The 25,751-nt window shown below is 39.4% G+C and overlaps 3 protein-coding genes across 3 annotated transcripts; all 3 read right to left on the reverse strand.

The window, feature by feature from the left end:
- Positions 1 to 2,536: 2,536 nt before the first annotated feature.
- Positions 2,537 to 9,008, reverse strand: LOC137894460 (intestinal mucin-like protein). Its single transcript, XM_068739938.1, has 16 exons — positions 9,000 to 9,008; positions 8,389 to 8,560; positions 8,040 to 8,284; positions 7,725 to 7,908; positions 7,556 to 7,640; positions 7,182 to 7,360; positions 7,027 to 7,096; positions 6,121 to 6,254; positions 6,010 to 6,041; positions 5,761 to 5,929; positions 5,198 to 5,238; positions 4,426 to 4,527; positions 3,968 to 4,007; positions 2,858 to 2,981; positions 2,612 to 2,732; positions 2,537 to 2,542 (listed from the first exon to the last, which is right to left on the reverse strand). The coding sequence occupies exons 1-16, from the start codon at positions 9,006 to 9,008 to the stop codon at positions 2,537 to 2,539; spliced, it is 1,713 nt and encodes a 570-aa protein (XP_068596039.1).
- Positions 9,009 to 10,756: 1,748 nt separating this feature from the next.
- Positions 10,757 to 18,091, reverse strand: LOC137894461 (mucin-2-like). The gene is made up of 16 exons (XM_068739939.1): positions 18,077 to 18,091; positions 15,775 to 15,844; positions 15,545 to 15,682; positions 15,308 to 15,460; positions 15,126 to 15,220; positions 14,893 to 15,019; positions 14,587 to 14,801; positions 13,437 to 13,588; positions 13,186 to 13,324; positions 13,011 to 13,118; positions 12,751 to 12,930; positions 12,437 to 12,676; positions 12,159 to 12,312; positions 11,561 to 11,689; positions 11,256 to 11,406; positions 10,757 to 10,763 (listed from the first exon to the last, which is right to left on the reverse strand). Exons 1-16 carry the CDS (start codon positions 18,089 to 18,091, stop codon positions 10,757 to 10,759), a joined length of 2,073 nt encoding a protein of 690 aa, XP_068596040.1.
- Positions 18,092 to 20,766: 2,675 nt separating this feature from the next.
- LOC137894014 (intestinal mucin-like protein) lies at positions 20,767 to 25,651 on the reverse strand. Its single transcript, XM_068739472.1, has 18 exons — positions 25,550 to 25,651; positions 25,256 to 25,430; positions 24,923 to 25,170; positions 24,613 to 24,796; positions 24,330 to 24,540; positions 24,039 to 24,214; positions 23,610 to 23,679; positions 23,332 to 23,432; positions 23,215 to 23,246; positions 22,946 to 23,123; positions 22,738 to 22,842; positions 22,605 to 22,645; positions 22,341 to 22,463; positions 22,117 to 22,215; positions 21,887 to 22,015; positions 21,753 to 21,792; positions 21,182 to 21,308; positions 20,767 to 21,081 (listed from the first exon to the last, which is right to left on the reverse strand). The coding sequence occupies exons 1-18, from the start codon at positions 25,634 to 25,636 to the stop codon at positions 20,880 to 20,882; spliced, it is 2,328 nt and encodes a 775-aa protein (XP_068595573.1). The 5' UTR covers positions 25,637 to 25,651; the 3' UTR covers positions 20,767 to 20,879.
- Positions 25,652 to 25,751: the final 100 nt, after the last annotated feature.

Genomic DNA, 25,751 nt, shown 5'->3' on the forward strand with positions numbered 1-25,751 from the left:
GGCTCACGCAAACAGCTGAGAAACAGGACAAACTGTCACTGCATCAACAATAGTCACAAACAGCAGCATAGATCCAATATTGCAGACTGAAGAACTAACTAGGCATTGGTAAGAAATAATTCGTGCAGCTAACGCTAACAGTGTAGACGAGAAAGAAATACCCTAAAGACATCGGAAATTAACTTATTTTACCTTTGAATAAACGACGCTGCAATGAACACGTCAATTTACCTCAACACATAATCCCGAACTAATGTGTTTCCGAATATAAACAACTCAAAACGGGTTATTTATAACGGAAATTCGACTACTGTTCCCAGTGAGCGCTCTACGCTGACATAACTGGTTGGTTGTGTGTTACACTAAACACGTTACGGCTGGATAACGCGATAAGGAAACAGTTCCGGTCAGAGTCCGATTAACATCAGTACGGCAAAAATCCACGCGATATATACAGAACTCTAATCCCGTCAACACAGAAATAAATACGTATTTGTTATTAATAGTGTCGTGTTATTCGACGTAAGGATTCATGCGACACATTGTAAAGCAACTGGACCACATTTATTTAGCGTCCGTATTTCACGATCCACAATCCAAACTTCCGTTCCGGCACATCCGGTTAACCTTTCACAATAAAACAATAGTAACTCAAACAGGTTACACCACAAATAAATATTAGAAAATGTATTAAAATTAAAATGGTAAAATATTTGGGCTTTGACAAGCCGATCAGGCGGGCGGGCAACAGGAGGAGTACAGAGCATACAAGGCTTGGGGAGGGATAGATAGACACACAGACGGACTAATAAAAAAGGATCATATACTAACATATACATTAAACTCATGTGGAATAACAAACCCAACTGTTATTTCATTATTTAATATTTAATGATATGATACTTGGGACTTTTATATTTTAAGTACATACTTCTTCCTACTCCTTTTCGCTCACGTAAATTGCATAGTTAGTGCCTTATGGCTATTATTTATTGTTTGAGTTATTGTTAATTAATGTTACATGCGCTGCCTGTGTGTGTGAATATGTATTTATATATGTGTGTACAGTATATATTTGTAATTATTTATATGTTTATGTATATGTGTGCGCATGTATTTGGCGTTGTTTTATCATTTTATTCTTTGTTGTTTACGTGGTCGAAATAAATAAATAAATAAATCAAATATCTTCATCCTTTTTTTTTCTTGAGCCTGTTTTTGTACTGTGTTGACTCCAGAGAACCTCAATTTCAAGAGGACTCTGTCTGTATGGTTAATAAAGTGTATCGAATCGTATCATAAATAGTTTCAAACATCAATACGATCCTTTTATTATTATTATGTAATGCTACAAATTAAAGAAAACAAAATTTAGGCTGATTGGTGACACTGTGTGTGAGGCAGATTGTCTGTCTCTGTGTTGCCCTGCGATGGACCAGCGGCTTGTCCAGGGTGTACCCCACCTCTCGCCCATTGACTGCTGGGATTGGCTCAAGCTTGGCCCGCGACCCAATGATGGAATAAGCGGTTGGATAATGAATGAATGAATGACTTTGTTTCATTCACTTAAAGAAATAATTAAAGATTGCTCTTGATTAAAACTGACTTTATTTCTACAAATCAGAACTAATGCTGCCAAGAGGATTGATCCGTCCTTAATAAGAAGTGAACACATCAAACCCATTCGTATCTAATTTATTAAAGTCCACATTCAAAGTTAAAAATGTTCCAACTGCTCCAATGGCCCAAACTTTCAAAAGTTGCCTCATAAAATAAGATATTCCCTTTATTAGTCCCACAAGGGGAAAGAGTTAAGCTGAATTGTCGGTCATTAGAAGAAGATTAAATTCTAAATTAAGGAACCGCCCATAGCCTTGGTTATCAGCTGGTATATGGCAAAGTCAGTTTGAGCATTACAATCTTCTCCCCATCTTGTAAAGGCAGTGCCGTAAGATGCATATGCTCAAATGAATATGAAACCATCAGCGGTAACACCTTACAGGGTAATGCTGTGCTTTGTTGATTCAGTTGATTCAGTCAGACAATGCAGAGACAATATTTTGCTTTGCCAAATCTTTATTTTAAATGCTATAAATCATTAGAAGTTGACCCAGACTCCCTGCAGGCACCATTCTGCAGGTGAAATAAATCATTTATTTTTAATTGAAACTAAGAGATCATTCTCACCACCATATATGCATGTTTAAAAGAAATCAACATTATCAGTAAAGAAAAAGAAAGAGACACCATAACACACACACGCGCTGTCACCACAAGGCACTATGTGGACTTGCATCCTTGACAATAAAAGTGAAAATGATTCAGTATTGTCAGGGTACATAGAGCCGATCAAAAGGAAACAGCCTGCAGCATCTCTTCTATTTCTGTGAAAGCAGACTTGATCGTATCTGAGGTTGCTAAATATGCAGATGTGTGTGTTTTTGTTGTCATATTCATATATTCGTGATTAGGCTTTGAAGATTAATTGTTAGAGCTCATTGGAGTATATAATAAAATGAGGAAACTGAGTTTCCTGTCATCTCTGCAGGGGTTTTCATTTAATATCGTTAGTGCCTTCAGTACAGGATTTGCAATCACACTTTTCAATTACAGTGTAGCTGTAATTCATTTTGGTGTCATCAGAGCATGTCAACTCCACTTCTCTCTCACTGGTCGCCGCTTGTTGACAGCACTGGCATGAATGTATGATACTGTTGCTCTCCACAGAGTACCTGCAAACACACAGTTCCAGACAGGATGAGTTTCAGCCATCTGCTGTTTGATGCACAATAACGTCTATCTTAACAAATTATGCTCTTCACATAAAATGAAGCAGATCATTTTAACAGATACTTACACAGATGAGGAAGCGCCACAAGATCCCTCACAGGCTCCGATATCCACCGGAACAACTGTTTGGCAGCCATTTTTCTTCAGGTGGATGGCGTTCTTTTTCATTTGACATCTGTGAATAGGAATACCTGAGAACAAACACGAGCACATTAAATAAAATGTCAATTAAAAGGATGAGTGCAGTGATTTGTGAATCACTTTTATCACAGCTGGATTGGCTTCATTTTGTCTATCTGGCCATCCTATAAACAGAAAGCTACAGTTTTCACTGAAAGTCTTGTCTGCAGTAGAAAATATAAGAGTAGGCATGACTTGCGTTTAAGTGCTTTATGCATTTTATATATATTTGGGAGAAAAGTGCTGATTTTGTTTCTCATAATGTGTGAATAAACATTGAATTATTATTGTTTTTGTTCAACGGTAGATTAAATGACAATGATTCCTAAAATGTATATGTCTTACGAAATAAGGAAATGAACAAGAATATTGGGATATACAGTATTATATTGATCCCTCTTTAAAAAATGTGCCCTCAGATTTACAAACATATTTGATTTCAAAGAAGTTGATGAGGTATTACTTGAATATTAAAATGTTTTAGTCGAGTTTTACAGAGCATTCTAGTTGTTGTTTTGTAATCTGTATTTTATTATTTCACCGGTAAAAGAAAATACATGGTCTGATGTGACGTTTTAGCACCTGACTATTTAGGATTGTATTCTGGTCATCCCGTTTTCATGAACTTTATAGCTTTTAGTGCTTTACTAACAAGTTGATTTACTTAAAATTAATCAACGTTTTCCTTTATTTATTGATTTCAAGAAAGTAACATTTTAAAACAATCCCTCGCTCTAGCTTTCAAATCTGCTACTTTTCTTTTAATGTTCTTTTTATGAAATACGTTTGGATTTCAGATTGTTGGTCGGAAGACATATTCCTGTCTTTCCAAATGCTGTGCTACATTCTTTTGATATTGTCGTTCTAAAGTTTTACATAATAATTAAATGATGAAAGTTACTTTTTTATTTAGTTGTTCATTAAAGTTTCAATATTACTGCATATCCAAATATATGACTGAACATCATGTAATCTTTTATTTTCCAGTTATACTTACAAGTCTTGCAACAACCGTCCTTGACACTCTGTTCGGTTCCCTTTAACACAGATCACATCGATTATAAAATATGCAGCTCAACAACACTGATAGATATAAAAACTACTCCTCACTGTTTCTTTATATTTGATATATTTTTCCTTCCCATATTTCTCCCACCATATTAACGGTTGGCGCCTGACAGATGTGAAAACGTCTCAGAGACTGTTAAGATTCTTCTTCCGCCTGTCGGCAGCAGATCATACTCACAGGGATGCAGAGCTTTGGGTCAAATTTAGGACACGTTGTATGGTTTTTGAAGGTTATCATTTCATCCCCGACCCTTTGGCACTCATACTTGGTACAGTCGTCATTTGGTGGCGACCAAGACTGAGAAGGCTGTCGGAAAATAATAGAAGTCGATTAGTGAATATATATATATACGCCGGTATAAGGAATGTTTCCATATGTATACGTACCTCAATAATTATTGGCAAATCGATGTCTGGGATATCCAAAATACAACTTATCTGTTTACATATTCCACAACATTGTCCATTTTGCTCTTCATACTTGTAGCCCTAAAAAAACACATAAATCAAAATGGGATGCAAATTCAGTCAATCAGGTTAATATGTAATTACTAATGATCCCGTCCATGAATTACTTCCTTATTGTGCTGGCTGTATGAGTGCCTCAATTATCCTAGGGGGCATTTTGGTCCAGGTATTTTGTGTCATCAGGCCTACGACTCAGTCTATGTTCTAGACACTCAGTAGAAGAGAGGTACTGAGGTGTCAATTGATCACTACCTGATGCAAAACTGACCTCTGATTTAGTATGTGCAGGCCCTTTGTACAATATACAAAAAAATCCGGTACCTCTTTACAGTCTGTATCGCAGTGTTTCGAAACACAGTCAATGATGTTCAAACCGCTGTCGTGATCTTGAATTTTACTGCAGTGGCATGATTGGCACAGGCTTGGGGAGAAATCCACACCAGGCTGGAAGCAATGAAAAGCAAAGTCTGAGCCAGTTTCATAGAAATGCAAGAAAAATAATGGATGACATTACAGAAGACTGGTGAATATTTTATAAATTAAAAATTCCCGTTATCATGATCCACTGTGTTTTTAATCTGCTAAATATCTGATTTCTATATTATTTTGTTGTGTGACTTCATTCTCTCTCTTTAGTCGTAATACTTCCCCAAGAGTTGATGTAAAATATTTACAATATATTACTCCTTACCTGATACTCGATCTTGTTGAAGACACAAACTGGTTTGGGGACTACATAGAAAGAAAAAGTAAACCAAACGTGATCACATTAAAAGTTCCCGTTTAACTTTCGTTTTAGTTCTGTCACAAAAAAATAGATTAAGTGAATGTAGCCGAAAACTGAAATGGAAGCCTACCACATTGATAGGTTGGACAGCAACTACCAGCAGTGACGTTCTTCAGCTCAAATCCGGGTGAACACATTTCTGGCAAAGGACAGCGATTCGCATGACATTCTGTTGGTTGAAAGATAAAACATTTCCAGCGTTGGTGAGAAGAGCTAAGTTTTCAGTCAGACGAAAAATGGTCTCTTTATTGTGGAGAAAATATTGTATACTGCAAATCCCTCTGCATAACGCACTAAAAGCTTCATTAGAATTCGTTGAATTCGCTCAGTCTGTTTAATAAATTGGAGTGTTTTCTCTTGATTTAAAAGTTCAGAACAAACAACTGTCAATATAAGTGCAAACAGTGAGCAAATCAATGGAAGTTAATTAATGGTGAAACATGATGCCAGCAGATGTGATGACTCACCACAAAACGTTTTCGGACAACAGTCCACCAAGCGGTTCACCTCTACTGTCCCCATCTCGGTGCATTTAATCGATGGTAGAGAAGGACACTTGACGGGCTCGCATTGAACAGTCTGTGTGTTTTCATCACACACGCACTGGCGACAGTCACTCCGCCAAGTTTCCCCGAGCTTAGAGAGACGTAACACAGGTGATGTCATTACTGCCGTCGGGACACTTTGAATGAAGATGATCAGCCATCAAACATTACCTTTTTTGGTTGGCCATTGGGTCCAACACAACCTTAAAGAAGTAAATCAGTTTAGCGGTACTTCAATTTAGTCTTTAAAAATAATCTGTTCAGAGCAGTTACAGCACTTACAGGAGTCGACACAGATGTCAGACATCTGGCTGAATAAAGTCATCCCATCTGGGCAGAAACATCCCTCATTGAATCCACCACAATCTCGGCTTGATTCACTTTCCGAGCAGTTCTTCTTGTTCTGCTCATTATATCTAAATAGGTAGAACATTTACAGTGGACAAAAAAACAATTTCAAAGGTAAGAGGCTCTGTTTTTGCCCGCATTTATCTGTCTGTCTGTCTGTTTGCAACATGACTCAAAATTTTATGGACGGATCTTGATCAAATTTCCAGGAAATGTTAGGAATGATACCAGGAGCAGATGATAAAATTTAGGTGATGATCCAGAAGAGATCCTAAATTCTGGATCACTTTGAATTGCAGCAAAATGGACCTTCAAAATATGAGACAGATCCAGTTGAAATCGGTGTAAATTTGCACAACAAAACAATCTTGTTTTTGGACTCTTTCTGATTCCCTCCACAAAGGAAGTTCTGGTTCTGCTGCCTTTACCAAGATGCTGTGGAATTAGTAGTGGACAAACGGATTTGTTGTTTCTTCAAAAGCTCTGGATCCAGATCCAGAAGAATCCACCGTTACTGAAAGTGTTCTTTTTATGAGTAACTTCTAAACTAATAATGATGTCAATGTGAATCCAATTGTTAAAGGTTTGTTTTCATGGATAAGGAATCTAAAAATACAGATAAAATAAATGCTGTAAATCACAATATAGGGGGACTAAGGTACTGGCTGGAGGTCTGCGTTCTCCGAGTTCTTTTAGTTGCAAATGTTAATATGCTAACACAATGTGCTGACAAAATAGTGATCAAGGTAACTATTACTATTGCAAAATTTGTCCCTGCCAAATAAATAAATGGTGTTTTAACACTAGCACGTCAACATTTGTACTGATTAGGAGATTTACCTTGAATTGCAAGTCGGTGAAATAGCTGGCCCACAAGGTTTGTAGACTTTATTTTCTGGACATTCATATTCTAAAAAAATAAGAGACTTAAAGCTTAAAATGATTTCAAACATGAACGAATCATTGTTGACTGACATTAAAATAAATCTCCCCACCACACTGTCCATTGGTAGTTTTCCTCCAGTCCACGCAGACAGACTCTTCAGCGCAGGCTAAGGCATAAGCCTCCAGACTGGAACAGCTGACGGCGGTGCTGGCCTCGGCGCAAACATCAAATACGCAGGAAGAATAATACGTTTGTGGTGAGACGACGTCGTGGCATTTCTTAAACACACTTAAAGCAGAAAGGAAAGACAGTTGAATTGAGTGATAATCCAATATTCAACATTCAATATTCTGTCCTGTAAATACTGCAAATTATTACTCGCTGGTAAATATTTCACAGATGTCAGCTTTGCAGGGTGCTGTTGGGGTCGTCGTCGGAGAAGGTGGCGTCTCACAATGTGTATGATTTTTATCAGGTTTAAACCAATGTTGTGCCATGTCAAAACACGAGGGATTCGTCTGGCCGTTCGGCAGCCTGCAGTCGTTGCTCATGTCATTGTCACAGTTTCCTTGTGGGAGGAAAGATGAGCATATACAGACGTTAGAATCCGTCAGATGTGCTTATGCCGCCACCAAATGGATGATTTTCTTACCACACTGTCCCTCTGTTTTGCCTTGGAAAAGTGAAATGGGCAGCTCAACAGAGAATAAAAGATCTTTGAACACCACATGGGCTTCAATTGCTGGGATCTTCAAAAGCACCTCGATTCCTGTGCTCGTTATGGTGAAGTCAGGGTTCGTGTAGGTCGGGAAAACCTGCTTGCTGTCGACGTACACCTGAATATGAGCAGCAATTCTAGATGAAACAATTCTGCAGTAATCACCATTATCAATGCATGTGATTTTGTCGTATTTGAGAATTATTTAAATAAAATTGCATCTTATTTAGATAATTGATTTATATTTACCATTGTCTTGTTCACAGGGAATCTCTGAAGTGCAAGGATGATTTCAGATTTTTTGTAATACACCTTCATGGATTTGATACAGGTCATCTTTTCAGAGGCATTACAGTTTCCATCGTCAATAACAACTGTAAAATTGTACTGAGGATTGACCTCAGTGACCAGGACATACGTGCAGTTTCTCTGGAAGCTATAGTATTGGCCATCAAATGTCATGTAATGAGGTCCACCCCAGCCCTTGCAAATACCTGAAAGTAATGTGTTGAGGTAGTTTTACATTAAATAGTGACACTTAATAGTTTAAAGATGTTGTTTTTATAAGAAATGTAAAAAGGTTGCCCTTTGAACTCACATCGACATTTGTAGGAGAAGCAACAGCCTGTCACATCATAAACCTTAACAGGAGGGAGCTTATTGTCACACACAGGCTTGGCCACTGGTTTACAATACACATGGTCTGTTGTTAATTTTCCATCATAGCATGAATGATTGCTGCATTTTCCGGTTTTCCAGGTCTCACCATCCTGTAAAGGCCAAAGTAGCACTATCAATTATCCAATTCCAGTAAAATTCAAGTCATGATTAAAACCTGGACATTTTTAATTGAACAATGTATGTAATTGAGGAAACAAGGAAATAATCGTACATATATAAGCTTATTTAAACATGAAAGACAGGATCATTGCTTTAGTATCGTCCATCCACCAATCACTGGGATTCAGCTGGGGCTTCGATTTAAGATCAACTAGCACATCACTCAGCACGGCTGTCACTTAGACACACAGTTCACCGTCGTACTGATTCGTTAGCTGAAGCACTTAGAGCTTTCAGGAGAGACTGAGCCAGAGGTAAAAATTCAATACTGATGATGCTAACCCACTATGTTAGATGTATGTTTTGTTTAGAACCAGAGATGCGGTCTCCCGCTTACATTTATTTAGTGTTATTTAGTGTTTAGTGTACTGTCAGCATCTCTTGACAAAGCTCTCTTTTTGTTATTAGTTTGATTTCTCTGGTTTGAGCGGCATCCTAGTCTCTCCTAAATTCATTTTTCTTATCTCCTTTGTGTTGTCTGTCAATTAATCAGCTGAGTGTGTTTATAAATACCCGGTAACTTTAATTTACCAAATGCATCTGGTTTTATGTTCCATTCCCTTTTCCACCATGACCTTTTAACACCTACCTTTCTTGGTGGTTTGAGATATAAGCAGTCAACTCGGGGCTCCTCTCTATGTGCCGTACTTTTATTGGCTGAGCCACTTTCTATCACATTGCTGGAGCTTGTTGGATTTGGGGTAGGAGTTGGTGTCTTAATAGATTGGCACGGTCTTAAATTCTTCTGAACTTTGCATGCTGCATCGCAAAAAGTAGTCGAACACCAGTCTGTTCCGACGGTGTCATTGTTTATAATGCTACCTATAAGAGAGAGAAAAGCATCCAAAATGTTAAATCAAATAGAAACTAGGAGCTGCTGCAAGTTAGAATAAAAATAAGAGTACGCATAAGAAAAGTCTGGCCACGCTGGCACACGTTGTCTGCATTGAAATAGGGAAAATGTAAAGTCTGCGCCAGAATCCACAATATGTAGGTTTGATTTGTCAAAGGAATATTCACTTCAACACATTTTGGAAATGGATTCCCCATGATACATAAGAACACAGGTCAAGTCAGAATTTGTCCTTTTTGTTTTTATATACTAATGTCAAGGATTTCACCTCAGACAGTTTCCTAGGGTAGATTCAGGATGAAATGTATAACAACAGATAAAGTGTGACCAAGACTACATAATGATAGACAATAATAACCTGTTGCTTACCAGGTAAGAAATGTTGATTTGAGTAGATGCAGACACATGGAATCAAAGTGGTAGTAGTTGGTTTTTCTGGCACTGTAAAAATAAATAAATAAATTAACCGTTAAATTGTCTATAAGTAATCAACATTTTCAATATTTCATTTAACAAATCAGACAAAATATTGTCGGAGTGGCTCCGACAATCTCTTCTGATCATTAAGAGGGGTTAAAAACAGGTCTTAATTCTCTTGTTACTCGAGCCCATCTTTATGCTGCTCATTTTTAAAGACTTATCCTTACCAGTTTCTGGTGTCTTGTTTGTAGCACTTGCCGTGCAGGGCTTTACGATTGTGGTAATACTTCCATTTGCTCCACAAACAGCAGTAATACAGTTTCCATCTCCTTCGTTAGTGTCATACATTTGTTCTCCATATTCATATGTATATCCTTCATGTCTACATTTGCATGCTGCAAACAAACAGAATAATAGATTATAATAATTTTGTTTCAATATGAATTCATCTTTTCCATAGATTTAAATTCCATAAAGGTTTTCTGAGAGAAATCAAATGAGGTAAAAGTCAAAGCAACACTCACTTTCCTTATTTGTGGTGCACTCCCTCTTCGCTGAAGAACAGTGACTGAAAGACAAAAAAGAGTAGTTTAAACTCAATGTATGAGCATATGGAATTGTTGTTGACACAGCGCAGAGCACAGCATCAGAACTCTATCAGTGAGCATGCATTTTCCTGGGTTGCACTCAGGTCATTTCTTCTGCTGTGCCGGTGCATCTCATGGGAAGGGGAGCCATCCTGCGTGCTGCCAGGGGAGGATTCCACACAGCAGATGTGGAATGTTAGCAGGATTAACTGCTGGATGGATCTTGATGAAAAAAAATAACATCTGAAGATGGGTCTTGGTCTAACTTAGATCCTATAAAATTTTGAGAGCAATCCGGATACCTGTCTGCATACAAAAAACTAAAAATCTGGATTTTTCCATTTAGGCTTTTTCAAAAAATCATATCTTGTAAAATGCATTCAATTCACTCACCAGAATGAGGTCAGGAAAAACCTATTTATGGATTCAAAAATCAGTTAAAAATACACATCAACTCTGATTCACTTGTACTTTTCATGGTTGGTGTGTAAAGATACCAAGAACAATGAATTTAGAACCCTTTGATAATGATCCGGATCACCATGTGGACGGTGTAAATCCAACTAAGAGAAGTATGAGGTGCTTGGCTGAGGTTTGCTCTCTCTGAGTGGTTTTCTAGTTCCTTACGTTGATGTTTTTATGAGCAATATTACTATTTAATCAAATATAAAGAGTTATCACATGGCAAGTTTTTTTTAAATCATATCCCTGAACTGAGTCCATTTTGAAATACTGCTGATATTAATAAAATTGAATGTGCCCCACCAGATGTTACAGTTTTTGTCTGAAGGCATGAGTTCTCCTTCTTCATAATGCCTCTCTTCACTGTCATAACAGCCACATTCCTGCCCGGACACACACTTCTTGGCAACTTCTTCCAGATATGGTTTTTCTGGTGGGCAACTTGGATAACAGCCTTAAAAGGTTAAGTGACACTTTTAATAATGCAAAGCAGGGACAAAAAATTAAATGTAACTACATGAGGATAGATAATAAAATCAACCAACTTGTCCTAAAGGTTTTAAATTGAAGTGTTCATGACCAGATAAATTACTTTGATGTTTGTATACCTTCTAATGCAGGAATTTGATTGCTGCATTTTCCTGAGGGATTCTTGCAGGTCTTCATGCAAGGTTTCCCACAAGGTATATAGTGCCATTCACATTCTCCCTCCAAGTTATAAAAATCACAGAACACAGCTATGAAACACGAGAGGATTAGTTACAGGATGCAAGAAAAAATGGCTTCAGCTCAAAATTTAATGGCACTCAGTAGAGCACTCTTCTCTGCCAACAACAGACCCATTCAATTGTGCATTATCCAAAGCTTAACGAGATACTATAATATAAGATTACTGTCTTTGTAGAAATGGTGGATTTGAGTTTTCATTCTGATCTAAGGCAAATTGCACAGCCTCCTAGATAATGACCCATCTCTTTGACTTCCATGCATTTCCCCCTGATGAATTAATGAAGACAGAAGAATGTCTTCATTTCCTTCCTCACTGTTAAATACAATTGAAAATACAATCCTTTATGTGGCTCCTTATATTGAACTTTGGAGCATTCTATTTTCCCAACTGAGTCCATTTTGAACTTCTGCTGCAAATTAAGCTGTAAATGATTTCAAATGCATTGTTTATCTTCCTATAGTGGACAAAACACTCACGGCAGATTGTGGGCGTTCTCCATTTGACACAGACTCCTGCTTCGTGGCAGGCTGCTGCGTAGGCTGCTACCACAGAGCAGAACGACTCGCAGTCTCCTGCATTGCAGGTACACGTGTCTTTCTCACAGGCATGGTAGTAGCTTTCGTGATCCACCTTTATAAAAGAAACCATTGCAAATGCAGGAAGAGTCTGTTATAGCTCATTATCTGTTAAATGGTCACATAGTTTGTTTGTATTGCATGATTGTGTGACATAGATAGTGCAGCAGTTTTCTTACCTTTGACCGGCAACTAGCAAATACATCAGACGTGAAAATGCCACAATGTTTATTATTCGACCTCAGCGTGCCAGGGTACGAGTTGCCGGGACGCAGTAGCTCTTTTGTATCTTTGCAGGTGGGTGATACTTTCCAGTTGTTCCCAAACGCAAGGGGTTCAACCACAACTTCTTTGTTTCTCAGGGTGAAATCATTCCTGATGTTCCCATCGTAATTCCCACACAGACCGCAGAGTTTGCCCTGGATTAAAAAACCTTATTAATTTGCAAAAGTGCAACCTTCTCAGATATTGGCCTATGTTTCTTCTCACCCACCTTGAATTCAGGGCTGACTTTAATCATCAGTGATGTCTTCTTATTCCAAATGAGAACAAGGCCATTCTTTGCCTCGATGGCCAAATAGAGACCCATGTCGTGGCTCTTATAGGGTATCTCCTTCCCTTTGCTTTGTTCGGTAACGCGAATAGATTCCTCAGAAAGAACAATGTCTTTGTTCTGAAACAAAAAGCATATTTGTAATTCAAGTCCATACTTGAGAATTATTTTACATGCATATGCATAATTATTTTATGTACCCCCAAGTGCAGCTTGATAGAAGTGGAGCAGATGCCTTCAGACTCTCCACAGGGGATGTTCTCAGTTTGAACCCTGAAAGACCCATGCATATCGCCCCCGCAGTAATCCTGAAAGATATCGGTGTCAGTACCACAGATGGACAAATGGCAGTGTAAAAGTACGTTTCTGTTGTACCTGAGCAATGATGTAGCCACATTCCCCATTGAAGGTGAATTTCTTATCATCAAAAGTGCGGCAATTCCCCAGTCCATATATGGTGCAGGTCCCATCGCACTTGTGATCTGTGCATTCCCACTTTCTTCTATGGCAAGTGCTATGATTTAAACCAGTTAAGTAACATTAGGTCAAATGACTCCTATTTAAACGCCAAACAACAGTAAAGGCACACAACGCTTCATCTGTAATGGAAAGATTAAGGGGATCACCAGTTGTTGCAGTCCACAGTGACAGTTTGTCCAGGCTGATAGAATTTGCCATTATAGGAGCATTGGCATTGGTCCTCCGTAACGCAGCCTCCGTTGCTGTCTGCCAGCAGGCCAGGAGGACACACACAGCCGGACCTGCACGGTTCGCTAGCCTGTAGATCACAGCAATGTTTTTTTATCGTCACGCTACGTGAGCATGTACGTGTCACACATCAGAGTGTCAGTCTTATGTTGAGGGTTAGAGACAGGGGGAAGTAGAAACAGCGTGAAAAATCAGATAACAGAAACAGACACCTCTAATATATATATATATATATATTTTTTTTTTAATCAAAAACTTACACAGTCTGTGACCACCGTCTGGCAGCTTTCCTGACACTCTAAGCCAGTATCGCCCTCCATACGAGTGGAACAGTTGAAGAAACGCTTTGGAGAGGTGCATGCTGAGGACAACAACAGCGTGTTACATAAAATACCACTGTATGCTTGATGATAGTGTTAAAGAATGCAAATAAGATGGGAGGGTTTTTTTTTTTTACATACAGTCAGTTGTGGGAGTTCCTGTACATTCTAATATTCCCTTTTTACAGGAGCTGAAATAAAAGCAAAAACCAAATGAGACAATGTGTTTTCATGTTCACCTTCACTTTCAATAATGTCACATTCATTCATTCATTCATTATTGCATCTCTATTAAGCAGCTGTTTTAGAATGAGCTCATTTCCATCGGGAGCTACTTCAAGGACTACTGGCCCGCTGTATGCCCTGATGACGCTACTCACTCTGCAGAGATGAAAAAAGACAGTAGGAATAAACCACAGCAGTGGACACACATTACTGTACAGCGAGCCCACATCCTGGGACTCAATTCTTTACATACAATCATGGCTTGTTGAGTGCACAATTTTACATCCACCTTTAAATTCTTTTTTACAATATGATCATATGTAGAAGAAGAAGAAGAAGAAAAGGACTATTCCACACCGCTCTCCTTCATTTCTTGTGACCTATGAGCTCATTGATGAAGCTGAAAATGCCCCCCACAAATAATCCTAACAGATGTATTGCTTTTCATTTTAAATCTTCATTGGAAATGCTGAAATCCTCACCAGGTTTTTCCATGCAGACTGATGACTTGCAGGGGCTGTACCACCTTCTCCCCCACATAGCAAGGACATTGTGAGGCTCTCACACACTGTCCATTCTCATTCAGGTACATTCCTTCAGCACAGCCACATCCATCAAGAGGAGTCCACTTTAGCGCACATGTTGAGTCTGACTGACCAAGAAAGCGGCAGGTGCGATTACAGCTTGTCATTGGGTAGGCGTACACCATAGTAGGAGGGCAGCCAGTAGTGTATTTCTCTTTTGGGAGGAAACAGCTGGACTTAGTTGTCAAATATACAAAACAAATATGGACATCATTGACCTCACCGAGAGATGTGTTTTAGCTTACGGCATTGAGCGGTCCTCCAGTCCTTCAGCAAGACGCCTGCAGCAGCACACGCGTGGACGTAGGATGAGAAAGCTGCACACAAGCAAGCCTCACTGTCTTCACAGGCACAAATGTTCTGAGTGCATAACTGAAGAGAAAAGTTGAAATGCGCTGCTTGAATGAGTCAAATAAAAACAGCACATAAAATACATGAATAAATTATATTACTCTGCATACAAAGATAATTCTCTTACACTTTCATACTCTTCTGGGCTGATTTCAGAGTGGCATGGGGCAAAAATCCCAGTTTTGTTCGACAGCATGCGGCACCAGTATTTAGCATATGTATCTACAAACACAAATACATGTGTACGGAAAAGCTGTTTGAGATTTAAAAAATACATGATCAATCATGAGGTGCGTGACCTATCCTTACCTATGCTAACAGGGCAAAATTGTGCTTCTTGAACCTTGTGACAGTGGGAACCAGACGCCCAAGTGTTGACAAATGGGTGAGCCGTTCCCTCAACCAATCCATCTTTGTTTAGGAAGTCATCGGCTTCGACATCATTAAAATCTCCACAAAGGCCTAGATGAAGACGTTGGCTTATCATATTGTAATCAGATTGTATTTCACACTGAATTAAAAATCGACTAAGACGATCAAACGCACCTCTGAGTCTTCCTTTCGTGGAAACGGCGGCTTTAATGTAGACCTGCATGATGGGTGTGAGCTCAATCTCTAGTTCAAACCCATAGCTGGTGTGGATGACGATGTAGAATGTTGATGGGCGGAAGACTTTTACGTTGGCTGTGGGAGGAAGAACGCTTTCAAATAGAGTATGGAGTTTGTTTAAATATGAATATCCTGCGATTTCACAGGAGAAAGGACCAGACACTCACTCAGGAAAAGAGGCAGTTTAGAGACCTGCTTGTTGTAAGAAACCTGCCCGTTCTTTTCAACCACAATATTCTGCAGGGGAAAAGAAGATGCAAGAGGTGGAAAAAACTGCTGAGTGGCGCATAAGCACAGGATAGAAGCACACTAACGTCACCCCTTTCCTTAATGGTTGTAACTCTGGCATTCGTTTCTTTGTTTATATATATATATAAACAAAGAAACGAATGCTTGTTTAAACTGCTGAGTTTGCACTTAGATCCTCCTATGGATGGTCTTCCCTTGGTGCATTATTGTCTCATCCATGAAAATGGCCTTTATGTCAGGAAAGTAGACGATACAGCAAATAATTGTAATAAGCCTGTTTTGAATACGGAAGGAGTAGAAAGTTCAGATGATTACGTTAAAATGTGGTAAAAACGAAACAAAAATCTTGAATTACAGGAAATACCATAACTATTTTTTCACTTCATGAGAGAATCATATGCTCTAATTTACCTGTTTATTAGGAAGTTGTAGAGTGACAGCACCCAGACAAGTCAGTTTCTTGAGCTTGTCACAACTGAATATTTCACCATACACACTGAAATCCGTGCTGTTATCCTAAAGCCAAGCAGAAAATAAATGCACATACTTACAAACTGTATACTTAGAAAAGTAAAGTTTGTTAGAATTAGGGTGCTTCACCTTTGTGAGGATATAAGAGCATTCTGCATTGAATGCATAGGATTTATCGTCATAGGTGAAGATGCGGGAGCCTCCCAGTACAGAGCAGGTACCAGGACTGTCTTCTTCCCAGCAGGTCCACTGACCACTCATACAGATGCTGTTAACAAGGTTGGGTCACTTCAGCTGCACCGACCATCTCAAATGTTTTAAAAGTGAACATAAATTCGAAGACAGTGAAGGGGTTACCATGTTTTATATAGCTTCGAGTATGTCTCCACTGGTTGGTATGTCTTGCCATTGTGTACGCAGGGGCACTCATCAAGTGTGACGCACCGATGCTGTTGAAGGTCATCAAAAAGAGTCCCTGGTGAGAAACATATGGACAAAATCGGTCATTGTGTGATGGGAAGCTGCTGATCCATGTATATCTAGATACTGCAAAGTTATGCTTCACCAGCAGAACCATACAGATGCCATGGGATAAATGTTAATTTGGGATTTACATATGTATGCAAATTCAATTTATATTTTGAGCTCAGGAATGAGAGGTGCAATGTGCAGGATTTAGTAGCATTGACAGGTTACTAAACCAGCTGAGTGACCTTCAATCTACCCTGCTAAAAAGGCTAAAACTAGAAAAGCACTCAGAGAGCTCAAACCTCCGCCAAGCAGCTCATTCTCCTCCTATTTGGATTTACACCGTCCACATGGTGATCCGGATCATCATCAAAGGGTTCTAAATTGTTTTTGGTATCTTTATACACCAACCATGAAAAGTAAAAGTGAATCAGAGTTGATGAGAATTCAATGTTAAACTTCATTCTAGACCTGATCCAGATGAAATCTGGTGGGGTGATAGAGATCCCCACCCTACATGAATGTGTCAAATTCCATAAACATTGGTCAATAATCGAGATATTGAGGAACACATTTTGATGCTCCATTGACTGAAATGTTAATGAATAATTCAAAATTATCCATAATCTAGGATCTATTCTGGATCATCACCAAAATGTAATCATCTGTTCCTGGTAACATTCGCAACATCCTGAAAATGTCATCAAGATCTGTCTGTACCTTTTTGAGTCATCTTGCTAACAGACAGACAGACAAACAAATAAACCAACAGCGGTGATTACACAACCTCCGCCCGCGTTGGTGGAGGTAATTAAATAAATTCTGTTAGATCCCATTACAACTCTACCTTTTAAAATAAAGTTGTTAGAGCCTGAGATTTCTCAATTCAAAATAAAAACGGAGTGAATATTTAGCTTTGTCCATAGCAACTCTCTTCAACTTTTCATGAAATTTAATAGCATCAATTATGATACTGTGTGGGGGGAAACAGCCTACTGGACTGAGAATATAATCTCTGCTGGTTTGCCAACAGGCACACTTACCGTTCGGACAGAAGCATCCCTCCTTGCACTGATCGTCACACACTTGGCTCCCCTGAGGGTTGCTGCAGGTGTCAATGCAGCGTCTACCACATTCATTATACTCCATGTTGAAAGGACATGCTTTTACTGTTCACCACACATGCATAGATGCAACACACAATCAGACATATACTCACATATATCTTAAATGTGGCATAAATAAAATTAAATAAATACATGCTTTGATTGCTACACTTACCACATTTGTCTCCATGCTCCCACATGCGTGGCTGCCCGCCTGTGCGAGCGCACTGATGGGAGTACTCTGTTATGATTGAACACAAGCATGAAATGCTGCTGCTATTACAATAGCACATGTCTTTCGTGCAGGCTTCGATGAATACGTCGGTAGGAATCAGTTGAGGACAGCTGAGGAATTCGGATCCAGTCAGCTGGTGCTTACAGAAGTCTCTCTGTGGGTCACAGAAGGCGCATGCAGTACATCATTTATTGTTTCGAATTGTGTTTGGTAAGTTTATTTGAAGCTACTGAGTTTCCTCCCACCTGATTTTCACAGGTCTGAGTGGCTGGAGAGGGCTTTTCATCACAGATTTCCATATCACCACTGACTCTCCACATCTGCCCATAATCCTCACCAGGTATTGATTCCTCTTTTCCTAAAGGAAGAACAGAAGACTTACTAATGTGTGTAAACTTGTACCGGTATGTTGTATGATTAGATTTTTATTTTTATTTTTACCTCTATTAATGCGTTCATCATAAACTCCATTTGAGTCACCGCACAGGCCACAGGTGTGATTCTTGAATTTTGCATCCAGCTCGACCTTAAAACCAGAAAGAAAAAATATGTTTGCGGCAGTTTTATGACACAATCCTTTAGATCCTGGTGGTGCGTCAGATCATCGTAGGTGTTTCAGATCCTTTCTGAGACACAAAACACTTGGAACATTAGTCAATTTAAATCAGAGACCTTAAATGAGAAACAGAGGACCCTGAAATAGAATATAGATTTGCAATATAAATATCTTTAAATAGGACTGAACCAAACACGGGCTCATTAGATTTATTGAGTATTTAATATTGTTGTGGTGTTTACTTCCAACCTGGCTATTTAAAAATGCCAGCAGTTCATTTACCATCCATTGCTCTGTGGTCTTTGTCCCTAGCCTTCTCTAACGTCGATCCTGCCGTTGACTGATCGAGATTTGCACTCTATTCATTGCTAATTTCAATTAAATCTAAATTGAATTTCATTGAACATCACATAAGCGTTTCCTCCAAATTAATGATTACGAGTACAACATTATTTATTGTATATACACACAATTATATGCAATATTGCTAAAAAGCCAAAACATGTGCAGTCAGATGCGATTAAATGATGGAACCACATACCCAGAGGGAATCCTTCTCATTCCACATGATGTCTAACCCCACCCTGGCTTCGATTTTCACATAAGAGACACTTCTTTCCATTAAAATTCCAAAGTTGTTGTAAGGTAGAATGACACTAGAGGCAAAAAAATATCCCAGTCAGACAATAACAAAGACATAAACATAATAATAACAATAATAGATCACCAGATAATGAAAAGAGACACTAGCAAATCAGACTCACGGTTCGCCATTGACTTTAATGGAGGTGTCTAATTCCAGGAGGAGCTCGGACAGTTGTATAGTGACCTTCTTAAGGCTGATGACCCCATTCTTCTCTTGCCGTTGGAGCTGAATATTGAATTCCTCAGAGCTTCCCTTGCAATTGCTTGCAAAGACGTAGATACAATTGTAGGGGAGCTGGAAGTAATCACCATCAAAAGACTTGAAATGGTAGTTTCCCCATGTACTGCAGAACTGAGCAGTGTGAGAGGATCTCACGTCTGGTTCCCCAAGAAAAGAACATTCATTTCAGCAGAAGCTCAAACTGCATTTGGTATTTTTTTAGTTTGCAATCTTTCATAAAAAAACATACCTGTCATACCTTAAAGAAAATAAAGTATACTTTTTATATCAAACAAAAACATATTATTTCAATTTTTTTAATCCTCTGATTGGCTACAGTATATACTTGTTATAGTTACATTATGAGTTTGGACTGGATATACCAGCTGAGAGTACTTACTAAAGCTCCATACAGGCAGTCCAAGGCCCAAGAGGAGCCAGAGCATCTCCCATCTAGCAGGCATCGTGGTCGCTTCCTGGGAAGACCTTTGAGCCGAATAATGCTACATGATCCGTGTCACATTTATATATCTTATTGAATGTTTGTTATTTAGGAGGGGTGGACATACATGTTGCTTGTCAGTCATCGTGTTTAAAAAATAAAAAACTCTTTAAGTCCCACCCTCTGAAGAAGCTTCTTACACCAACACTTCTGTGTCTCACACAAATCTTACTTAAGCTCCGAGATGACCTGAACTTTCATCACTCTATTTACGTTAATCTTTGGTAAACATGATCAAATTCCTGTTAGAGCAATAATTTCACCTGAACTGTCACGCAGTTCTCTTGGGATAATTGTTTAATTCAGATCCTTGTTTGAGAAGAGGAAGATTGCCGCATGCTGCACAACATATTTAAACAAGAGCCACGCACCTTTCTTTTTAAAGCAGAGAATTGTAATCTTTAAATTGAGTGTCAACATGTTATTGAACACAAATTAATCCGCTTAAATCCTTGAGTAAATTGTATCATTAGGCCGTACCTTGATTACTACAGGCTAATGGGGGGGGGGGGGGGGGCGACCTTTTGGGGATGTAAGTGCCGTGAGGTGTGCCTTCAAAGTACTTGTGAATATGTTATTGACAAGAAATATACTTTCAATAAATAGATAGTCATTTTAAATTGACAATTTGTTATTAAAACTAAAATGAATAAGCAAACAGTATTTGGATTGGCACAAACAAAAAAATAACAGAGGTGAGACTGAAACAGAGTTGCATCATTTTATTTGAATGGATATATATATATACTGTCTATAATGGTCAATACATTGAAAGAGATTGATTGATTGTTACAACTGTAAAGGAAGAGTTTTCACATCTTTAAACCAGCGTGACGCTTCGTCTCTTGCGAGGGACAGGTCCCGTGCAGAGGCTTTGACCACAGCTGCACTCCTCCACATAGACGTATGTGTAGGGAACCACATCCCCATTCAGGCAGTTCAGATCAACCGTGCGGTTGCTGGATCGTGTCTCTTTACAGCAGGAGCAGGAATGGCTCATTAAAGAGGAGGATTCAGAGTACCTGTGGGAAGCAAAGGAAATATTGATGAATAAAGTCAGGTTTTATTTTCATGGGTTCGATTGTGACTTTACATAAGAATGCAAAACACTGTCATCCTTACTTGTAAGTGAAAGTGTTGCAGGATCCTTCACAGTATGGCATGTCGACCTCGTTGTTAGATTGACAATCCTTGTGCGTAACCTTGCTTTTCAAGGGAAACATCTTGCAGGCCGTTGTCTTCTCCACACCTTTTGTGAGGAGACACACAATTAGCTTTTCATCTAAGTGCACTGTGCCTAAAGATTAAGATTAGTTTTATTGTCATTATGTTTTTACACTTTTTACACTGCAAACACACAACGAAATTCCATTTTCACCCTATTACAAGGGCCCCTTGAAACAAACACACACATGATGCATATATGTGCATAGGGGCCCCAGAGTATGCAGAGAGGGCATAGGGTGAAGGCGCCGCCCTGATCGATGCACTCGGAACAATTAGCAATTGCTCAAAGGCACCTCGGCAGTGCTCTGAGGGTAAAGCTGGCCCCATTCCAGCCACCAGCTTACATTCCTCATTTCATTTGAGCTTGGACTTGAACGGTGAACTGGTGGACTACTCTGCTTCCCAGCCCAAAGCCCAACCCACTGAACCACTGCCACCCCGAAAATAAGCAGAATGCCATACTCACAGACTTTACAACAGCCCTCCGGTGAAGTTTGAATGGTATCCTGAGGAGAAAGAAAATCCACGGCATCAACAAACGTTGGTTTATCTGCTGCTCTGACACGCAGCCAATTCAGACTTTCTACGAGGGACACTTACAGGTAGACAGTTGCTCTGCTGGAACGGTGGGCAGACAATGTGTGAACGGAACACTGTGAAAGTGTCTTCGTTCTTAATGCAGGTGAAGAGCTCGCACTTATTCTCAAATGGTGACCAGGTTTGTCCTGGCTGGAGAGCAGTGAGGTGGACGAACAGACACACACACAAGCCACAACATTTTCAGGAAGGCTTCAAATCAGAACTCAGAAAACATAGCAAATGCAACTGACCGTCAAGAGCTGTTGAGTATCGTTAGTGTTTAGGATGCAGTGTGTCTGCAAACACCTCCCACAGCATACATCGGCTGCTGTTTCCACATATGCATAGCCCTGAGAGAAAGGGAGGAATTAAATTACCGAAAGCAGCCTTACAAATTCACCATCCTGGCAAACACACAAATAAAATCACACTGCACTTATTGCGTGTTTGAGTGTAATGACATCATTTCCCGTACCAATTTGCAGGACGTTGAACATGTCTGAAACTCGCAGTCTATTTTTAATAGACCAGTTTTGCTGTCGATCTCATTTGTACAGACGCAATCCTGACACAAAATGCCAGGAACCATTGCATCGGGCTAGGAAAGGAGGAAAGCGTGTTCACTCACATGCTTTTGCACAAGGAGCATTTGTATCAGTGTGTCAGAAATAATTCCATGCTAGATGTGTAGCGACAAAATATTTGAGAAATCATCGCTCTATTTCCATTTCTTACTTACCTGATATTCAAGGCCTTTGTGGACGCAAACCTTTTTAGGTTCTAAAAAAAAAAAAAAAGCAAGGCAATGAAAATTACCTAACTATGTCTCTGCTAGAATTAGGGTTCATAGATGTCAAATTAATTAGGCTCACCACATGTTCGCACTGGGCAGCATTTCCCCTCAGGAACAGTGACACTTGGAATATAACCGACTTGACAGTTCATGTCAATGAATGGGCAAGTACTGACTTGACATTCTTTGAAGGTGATGAGATAATGAAGGCAAATAATTATTGTGCATCCTCAAGAATGTACACAGCATTTCTGAAAACCGAAAATGTGCATTGATACAAGTCTTACGGCAAACAAAGGCAGCACAGCAGGGGTCCGAAGGATTTGTTTGGTTGACAAGGACAAACCCTGGATCAGTGCATTTCTCCACAGGTGGTTTCGGACACTCCTTTGGAGTACATATCACCGTCTTGGTGGACTCCAGACAGATGCAGTCTTGACATTTGTACTCAAACCTCTCATTGAACTGGAAGACAACGACACAGCAATGACTTCACTGTCTCTTACAAGCAAATGACGCAGACTCGGGTTTTAATTGAACACGAATAGAGACTCGCCTCACGGGGGATCCCCTCAGGATCAAGACATCCTGTCGGAAAACAAGTAATCCCGTTGGACTTTGTGACACAAAATATTCAGCTCACCAATAAGACTCGGCGATCCGCCATACTTACCACACTTAGCAACACACAAGTCAGATTCTTTGTTGAAGAGTTTCATGCCATCAGGACAAAAGCAGCCCTCAGTAGTGAAGTTCAGAGTTGGGTCATTAGGGCTGTGATGTTCAATCAACATAAAAGCAGTTCACATATATTCTTAAAGAATTATTTAACAGCTGTCTTGCAGTACTTCATTTACATAACAAAGATCATATATTATTGTGGTCACTTTTGATCGTTGTGTCAGGATTTACTCATCTGAACTGTGGGATAGGCTTTTCGTTGAAACTTACTTGTCTTCGCAGGTTGGCTGTTCTGCTGGACCACAGGGCTTGTAAATTTTGTTTGATGAACAGCTGTTTGCTATTAGGGAAGAAAAGTTTATTTTTTAATACATACCTACTCTTTCTAAAAAAAAACATGTGCAGCAGCATGTGCAATGTGTGCTCGATTAAACAAAAGTGAAACTAATGTTTGAATTCAGGAGGGCAAATGAGTAAAAAAAAAAAGAAGAAATTTGGAAACAGTTTTCAACTAATTTAAGACTGTGGTTTAGTAGTGACTACAAAGTTTACTCGTCTAAGTTGCACGGATTCTGAGAAAATCTTTCCCCATTGATGTTTGATGGACAGATGGACTGCCAGAGAAAATCAATCTCAATACCTCTGACCAATTTGGTGTTGAGGTCGACTTGGAGATGTGTCGTAATGAGGGTTGCTTACTACATAGTGTGGTGTGGTTCCTCCAGTTTAGGCAAATTCCAGCCTGAGCACAGACAGCAGCATAAGTCTGCAAACTTGTGCACTCCACTGCTGGGTTGGAAACATGGCAGCTATCAAAAACGCAAGCTTGGTAGAAATGATCAGGAGAGACAACTGGATGGCATTCTGCAAAGACGCTGTGAAGGCAAAAGACACACAAATGCAATGTAAAGTAATATCAAGGTATTTGAATGGCAGTGTGCTAAGGTTATTGACAATATGCAGTATTTTGACTGTGAATCAGATGCCCACCTGCTTTTAAGAAGATCACACATGGAGTCTGGGTTGCAAGGTGAAAAGGTTGGCTCTGGTTCAGGCATGCTAGTTGGCAGAACAGGAGGTACCTTGCAGTCGGGTTGGTAAATGTGTTTTGCAAGCCAATAGTCAGCCATCACAGCACAGCTTTGCACCAGCTTGCCATCAGGCAACATGCAATCATCTGCCTGGTCGTTGTTGCATGTTCCTGGAAGAAGAGTCACAAGAATTCATCACAAATATCATGTCATTCAACATGGCTGCCGTAGAGAAATCTTACCACAATGGCCTTGTGTGTTTTGGCCAAAGTATTCAAAAGGGAGGTAGACACTAAAGCCAGTTATTCCAAATGTTACGATCACGTTTAGGTGAGGGATCTCAAAAATCAAATTCAAGCCGGAAGACAAGACTTTAAAACCTGGTGGCCTATAAGGTAGCTTCAAAGGCTTCCCATCTTTGAGTGCCTGCAGGGACAAATAATATGACATGAAAAAAATGATCCTTTATAGTTTTTTTTCTCCATCTACACTGTCTCATAACTTTCTCCTTTCAGTCAATCTGAAATGAAGTCTTCATATGAACATCCATACCTCTAACTGCACTGCTCCAATTAGGTTGTGATTGATAAGTGTGATAACTTGTGATGAGTATGATATGATTAATGACCGTGGACAAGACACGTCTTCAGTGGGATCACAAAAGACATTTTCAATATAAATCTTCAAGTTCACTTTTGGCAAAATCTCTTCCATCAAGACATAACTACAGTTTCCTTGATAACTGTAGTAGAGGCCATCAAATGTGATGTAATGAGGATCTCCCCACCCTTCACATTCACCTGAAAAGACAGAGAAAAGTTCAAAGTGTAAAATTCATATACACTGTAAACATATGAGACAGTAAATATCTAAAGGATGGCTTACAATCGCAAGCAGATTGTTGACAGCAGTGCCGTTTATCCCACACGAGAACAGGTTCCTTCCCATTCAAGCAGGTAATGTCCTTAATGGGTGGACATTCATATGGAATAATTTCAATTATGTTGTCCTCAATGCATCTGGCCATTAAGCAATCACACAACCAGAAGGTCTCATTTTGCTGATGTGAAGAAAGAAAATGGAGTAAAGTCATATATTGCCGCACGTTACAATGTACAGAATGTTTGCTGTTTTGAAGGAATAACGTAAAATAGTCCATCAATACATTAAGATTCTTACAGTTACATTCCACTGAGGGCATCCAGGCACTCCAGGTGTGGTTGAAGGTATGGATGCAGATGTGGATGTCGGCGTGGGTGTAGGCATGGTCGTGCTGCAAATTGCAGTACTGTTTTGTATTTGACAAATTTCCGAACATATCATTGTAAGACATATACCCGATCCAATGTATTCCTTGTCAATTATAATCTCCCCTAAAGGT

The sequence above is a fragment of the Brachionichthys hirsutus genome, chromosome 5 (assembly GCF_040956055.1).
Source record: "Brachionichthys hirsutus isolate HB-005 chromosome 5, CSIRO-AGI_Bhir_v1, whole genome shotgun sequence".
Taxonomy (NCBI): Eukaryota; Metazoa; Chordata; class Actinopteri; order Lophiiformes; family Brachionichthyidae; genus Brachionichthys; species Brachionichthys hirsutus.